The sequence below is a fragment of the Eurypyga helias genome, unplaced genomic scaffold, assembly GCF_000690775.1.
Source record: "Eurypyga helias isolate BGI_N326 unplaced genomic scaffold, ASM69077v1 scaffold26795, whole genome shotgun sequence".
NCBI lineage: Eukaryota > Metazoa > Chordata > Aves > Eurypygiformes > Eurypygidae > Eurypyga > Eurypyga helias.
This window is the reverse complement of record NW_010253785.1, coordinates 475-7042: the sequence shown is the minus strand read 5'-3', so window position 1 is coordinate 7042 and position 6568 is coordinate 475. Positions and strand designations below refer to the sequence as shown.

The window sequence follows — 6568 nt, the reverse complement described above, 5'->3', positions numbered from 1 at the left end:
CTCTCTGGCTCAAAGGCTCTACATGCTCAGGAAGGCATTGGGTATGTTTTCTTTGGTTTTCAGACTTCTGTATAGACAGCACCTTCTGAAGTGCTGGTGGTGCATCCAGCACGGTCACGTGGCACGTATCTACGTGTATGTTCGGGCAACAGAGCCAGAGCTGCACTGGATCTGTGCCCAAACACCGACAGTAGCAGCACAGAACGATGAAAGCGTAACCAGATCAAACCACTTCCTTCTGACATCCCGCTGCGGCTACTCGGGACTGAAAACACACACCTGAATCCAGGTTTATTGTAAGCACAAGACAGATCAGCCACTTCTGCCATAGGTTAAGCCCACGACACCCAGCAGTGGCACATCCCAAGGCGACGGGAAAAACCGCGCTACGGACACAGCGCTCGCACCAAGCGCAAAGCAGCTTGAGAGCGAGAAGGAGATGGTTTTAACTCTGGATAGGAGTTCTTTGTTCATTTTGCCAAACTCAATAGGATTTATTTCCTAACAAAACAGCTTGAAGGGATTTAGAAGCACATCTGATGCCCCAAAACACCACTCTTCATACTGAAAGGACGTGAGTTCAAAGCTTTTATCACATGAAGAATGAGGGACCCACATCAGCTGCTCACCTACAGAGGGAGGGAAGGACACTGTACTGGGCTTCACCTGTGCCCAAAATATGCAAGATTAACACATCAAAATACTTGAGACTGGGGAGGTTTTCTGCTAGAAATAGTCATATATGTTCAAGTCTCTGTTAAAGACATCATGTACTTGTTCCTTTTCCTCTCCCTTTCGGACGTCCACTTCCACAGCAGCTAACATTATGGACAGAGTGTGTTTTCTAGCGTACTGCTCTCTCCTGAGGCTTCAGTGGGCTCTGGGAGGCACCAAACGCAACGCCATTGCTGGAAAACATGCATTCAGAGTCTTCGCAGAGAAACTGGGAGCTGAGCCACTTGTCTTCCCAGAAACTCGACTTACCTGTGCATGTGGTATTTCCAAGCAGGGCACGGAGAATATTAAAGAAGCCAAGCAGGAGAAATATGCCCAGCTTACCAGAGACTTGTTAGAAAGAGAGGAACTCTGCCTTCAGTACTCCCAACTGGCACCTTTTATCAGCACCATCAATGAGCTGGCAGCGAACATCCCAGCTAGTTAAAAACCTGTGGCTGCCTTTTGTTAGAACTGAGCTCAAACAGATTTAAAAACCACTTCCCGCAGACTAAAAACCCGGCTTACCGAGGTCTCCGCTGAGCAACGCCTCCGCCAAGGGCGGATTGCGCTCCTTCAGCAGGGACAACTCGTGGGGGTTCGCCAGCAGCATCTCCCGTAGCAGTGCCGGATTGTCCAAACCCTGAGGGAACGAAGGCGCATCGGGAGGCGACGGGCGAAGATGCTGCGCTGGTGGTTGGTGCTGCTGAGTGGATGTCCCTGGAACCGCGATGCTGCTGAAGTCTATCCTCGGCAGACCTTGAGGGAAAAAGAGGACAGAGGCGTCGGAGCTTCAATTTACAATTCTGCTTGAAAAACACCGTGGGAAAACTGCGGGAAGGATGAGCTGCTCTTCACGCCACAGGATCAGACCGGACTCTGTGAACAGCAACTCAGACGCGCGGCCACGCACTCAGGTTACTGGGTTAGGAATGCTAGCACGTATTTACGTAACTGGTCTCGCCTTCTATCTGACCCATTTTTTATCCCCTGAAATGCACTTACTGAATCACAGACTAGTTATTTCCAGCTTCACCAACGTGAATACCACATGGAGGGATCACAAGGCTAAACCCAGTGTCTCTAAGGCACTTCTGAATCTCCCAGATTGAAAAAAAACAGGGGAAAAAAAGTAACATTTCTGCAGACCTGCACTGCAGGTACCCATCCTCCAGCTAAGGCAGGAGGACAAGGACCTCAAGCAACGCTCCCACGCCCTCCTCAGCCGGCGGTACCTCCTTTTCCATGATATTTATTGATGGGGATTTCCTAGGAATCGCTGCAGCAGGCAGGACAGAGGAGCAAGGCTCCACTCAGACTTTATCAGAGCAGTCTTTTCCATGTATGCACGATTATCTAACTGGGTTTGTCAAGATGTGGCTTCTCTGGGTATGTGTCACAGTAGAGATTCAGAGTACGCATCGCAACAGCCCTTTAACGCGTCTGAGCCGCGGAGACCGCATTTTATTGTGCCATTATGCTGAGCGGGAAGGGAACTGGCGGTCGTACGAAAATTCACGTGCCTTTACAAAAACTGCTCTTCAGAACCAGTTCCCTTCCTCGCTTTCTCTGCATCTGCCCAGAAGAAAATGGTATATGTGTCCTCAGAATAAGGAAAAATATTAAGTAACAAGGCCTTTGGCCAATTTTAAAGCCCACCCTGCGTCATTGCTAGCCACCCTCCTTCCTAAGTGGCCTAGTGAGGTGCTAAAGGAGACTGACAGGAGATGGAGTTGGTGTTTGATAAATATCGAGATCTTGGGACGCTCAGAGCGTAAGTTAGCACAAACCCTCTCTCACCTGGGAAACGGATGGCAGGCCGTGGCTCTACGGTCTCCTTCTGTCGCAAAATCACCACATCCCCGTCCTTCAAGCCATAGGAGGCCAAAGATCTGTTGTTGTCAGTTAGAGGCCGCTCCGCATAGACTATCTGTTCATGGAGAGAGTGCAGTGACAAACACCACGCGTGACAAAGCGCACATCATCTTGCTTTTATTTATTTTTACTCTCTTAGGAAAGCGTTCCACTAAATCCTCTGGACCCAACTCAAGCTTCGGAAGGGAAGGGGTGCAATTCTCACCACGCACATGGGCAGGCCCTGCCGAAGCATCTCCACCTCAGGCGCAGAAAGACCTCAACAAGTAGGTGGTTGGACAGTGACACAAAGTTGGTCTTACCGAAACCCGGCATCTGGGAGAAGGGCTGGTCTCTCTTAATTAGGGGCTGAGAGTTTTAATGGAAAGAAAGCCTTGCAGCAGAGCTGTTTGCCACACATTTCCAAAACGCAATCTCTAGGATTACACAAGTCTTCTACAGCATTTTCTCCCCGTAGGTCAGCACCTATTGGCCAAGGACTGACGGCCCACATGCAGACAGTGTCGATCAGGATTGATCCATGGATGATCCAGTCTAATATCTATGATCTCTGCCTTTTCCCACAACACTGTTCCCCAGAATAACCAGTTTTACAGGGACCTCAGTGATTTCCAGTTTAGTTCAGTGATGTAACTTTATCCAGACTCAAAGGTTCAGCACCCAAAGACACCACTCCCGAGACTGCAGTCAGTCCATGGTGAGGAATTAACTTCTTTTGACTATAAAACACAAAGTCACATCTTGTTCTAATATGATAATCTGACTTAACGAGGGGTCCGCAGATGAAACATAAAAATGTATTGAGATAAAAAAGAATAATCACCATGGGAACATTTCTGTTAACATTCGATCTCTAATACCTACAGATGTCCTAAATTGCAGGGAAGCAAAAGAAATTAATTAATTAAAGAAGTGCTTTACGGGAACGGAAATTCCCAGAAATGGTATCTGCTAACTATCAAGGGTTCTGTGCCTTCACTGGAGCGAAACGAGACTAGGCAGATCGGTTCCGTCTCCTACCCCTGGCAGGAGTCCAAAGCAAAAAGCCCTGGAGAACTCGGCCTAAACCCGTCAGGCACACGATCAAATTTCCTATTTACCACCTCGTTCAGCAAGGCCGTGTCTCTCTGGGTCTGGAAAAGGCCGGTTCAGGAACAACAGGTTTGCCACAGGTTGGGACTGGCAAAGCCGCGTGGGAGAAGCTTTTGCAGTCCTTGCCCGGATGGGACACAGCTCTATTCGATGCTGTCTCAAGCAGCAGATCCAAGAAGAAGATCCAAAAAAACCCAATTGCTACATGTCTTGAAGGTCTGGAAGACGCTGTGGCCTCCAACTGCTTTAGTGCAGCAACTCCGAACCATTATGCAGAATCCCAGTAATGCACTCCAAGTGGAGACCCATCGTCAGAGGCGGTGCCAGAGACAGAAACAAGAGCCACGTACAACAGCAATCAGAGCCACCAGGATCAGAGAAACACACACCATTAGAAACAAGCAGGAGCTTCCTGCCCTCTCCTTAACGGCACACGTAACCACCTCAGCAGCACTGCACCAAACTGGGTCTGTCCTAAGCAAACACAGCTTGCAAGCCATACGAAGGCGTGCGGTCTCTACTCCGATGGTTTGCAAGGCATCACCGGCATAATTAAGGTTAGCTTGTGACGGGAAGAGTCCCAGCGCATCCTCTCACGTTACGGGATGCATCCCGCCCGGCCTGACTCGGTAACACCGCTGCCCGTGGAGAAAGCAAGCTTGTAATAAATCCCAGCTGCACGCGCAAATCTTAAATGGCAGTTTCCCTGCGCAGACACTCCGGAGGAGACAAGTTAATCGCTTTAAGTGAGGCTTTACCTCTGTCATCGGGCTGGGATTGGATTTACGAGCGTTCGGCCTTCCCACCTCAGACAATGAATTAAGCACCCAGCACTCGCTCTACATCCATTAGCGGCACGGCTTAGTAGGCTTTTGACCCATTCCCCTCTGCTGTAAAAACAACGGGTTTAACTTTGCTGCGTGTTGATTATCTGGTCTGTAGCGTAGTTTAGCAGGTGAGCTTGTAGGCTGGCCAGGTAGCGAACACGGGCTTTTCCGGAGGTGACCCGGGCAGGGATGCAGGCACTAAAACCGCACGATGGCTGGATTTTGCGATGCCACAGGGTACAACCTCCTTACGGAGCAAGGAACGCCAATCGGGAGTGCTAGGTACCACCGGCAACCATACATCAAACTCAGAAGCCCTTAAACCCTCCCGTCACGGCCACGCACAGCAAAGGCCAGGAGATGCATGGCGCGTGAAGAGAAACGAAGGAAGTAACCCTGCTGCCAGAAGGACGCAGCATCTCCTCTCCAGAAAAGCCACTGCCTCGATGCATGGAGGAAACCGCAGCGAGCAGAATTATTTTCCCTCTCCTTGCCCAGCTCCTCTTATCAGCACAGCCTGCCAGCAGCCGTCCCTGTTATCTCATGCCGCCCTCCGCACCTCGCCACCACAGCCATCCCTTGGAAACCTCGCAGCTCACCTCGCCCCAAACTGCAGCACCCAGAATTCCTGTGACAAATCAGCAGAGAATAAGACTGGGATTAACCCCCCTCCACACACACAGCAGTCGTTCACCTCACCCTGCGCAACCCTCTCTAATAAATCTGTCGCCTCTTGTGTGCCAGCGCGACAACTTTCATGCACATCGCGCCTTGGTTGGGGAAAACCAGCAGTTTGGTAAATGTGATACCGCCTATTTGCGGAGGATGGTTCGGGGACGCTCTCCCACGCAAGCCGCTTCACCAGGAACTTGTATTTTTGTAACTTTCTCCCCACTGAACGTCCTCAAAACACTTCACAAACCCCGGGCAGAAGCCAGAGGGAAGAACAATAAATATGTGGCTAGAAAACACGAAAACAAAGGAAAGATGCTGCTGCCTAAGTGGCAGATGGGTGAGCAGAAGGGAAGCAGAGGTGGTGACAAAAAGCACAGCGCTGATCCCGTTACCTGCGGCTGATATAATCGCCAAACCCCGCCGCAGTTTAACTGCAGGGGAGGAAAAGCTCAAAGCAAGGGAACTCTCGACAAAACATCAGCACGACAATCCGTGACCCCCATAACCAGAGCCAGCGGGTTACCGTGACACAAGGGGGACAAAGCTGACGAGGAGTTTACGCTCTGCGCACCCGGAGACGTCGAAGCCGCAGCACGCTCACGGAATGCCACGCGTAGAGGTTGTCCCCATTACCAGCCGTGAACTTGGGCGCCTTGCTGGTGGCTGTGACACTGTCACGGGGCTTGTGCTGGAGCACAGCAGGCGGGAACCTTTATATGAGGTGGTGTCTCGCCTCCTGCCAAAATAATCAAGGGTTTCCCCTAAAGGAAAACTTGATTTTCTACCTCTGCCTTGGAGACCGCTTCCATCTCCAAACCCGACCTCTCATCCCAAAATAAAAGGCTCGCCGAAGTCAGAGGTAAAGCAAAACGCCGCAGGGGGAAGCGTTGGGAACCTGCTCGGCGAGGGAACACGTCCACCTCAAAAGCGCTGCTTCAGCCCTTTTTCCCATCACTGACTAGTAGCTGCTTGACTGCAAAAATACTTTCTGTACTAACATCTACAACACTTGATTAATTCAGACGCTGGAGAAAGGCTCGGGAAGCAAAACGATCGCCACGGAACTCCTCAAACTCTGCCAGGCACAGCCAGCGCCCCAAGAAAGGAGCTGACATGGCCCTGCCCACCAACACGTTGCCCCGCTGATAAACGGGCAGAAATTGCAAAAAAGCAAGACCGAACCCAAAACAGTGAGTAAAGCCCAGACGGACAGACAGATGGACGAGAGCCGCCCCCACACGCACAGCCCGCCTCGTGTTTTGGCACGCGGGCGACGAGCGAGCCCCGAATTTGGGCTGGAGGAGGAAACCACGCGGACGTGCCCTTTGATCTCCACACCCGTAAGAAAACAGGGGCAAAACGCCTCAATCTGCCCTTTCTGCCCC

General features: G+C 51.0%; 1 protein-coding gene across 1 annotated transcript in view; it reads right to left on the bottom strand.

Moving 5' to 3' along the window:
- Window positions 1-5871, bottom strand: part of LOC104510515 (protein DDI1 homolog 2-like) — a gene marked incomplete at its 5' end in the record, with an annotated part of 13870 nt that extends 7999 nt beyond the window's left edge. The window contains 4 exons of the mRNA XM_010152786.1: window positions 1243-1473; window positions 2515-2644; window positions 5576-5614; window positions 5755-5871. Coding sequence (XP_010151088.1) covers window positions 1243-1473; window positions 2515-2644; window positions 5576-5614; window positions 5755-5871 — 517 coding nt within the window. The remainder of the gene's footprint in view (window positions 1-1242; window positions 1474-2514; window positions 2645-5575; window positions 5615-5754) is intronic.
- Window positions 5872-6568: the final 697 nt, after the last annotated feature.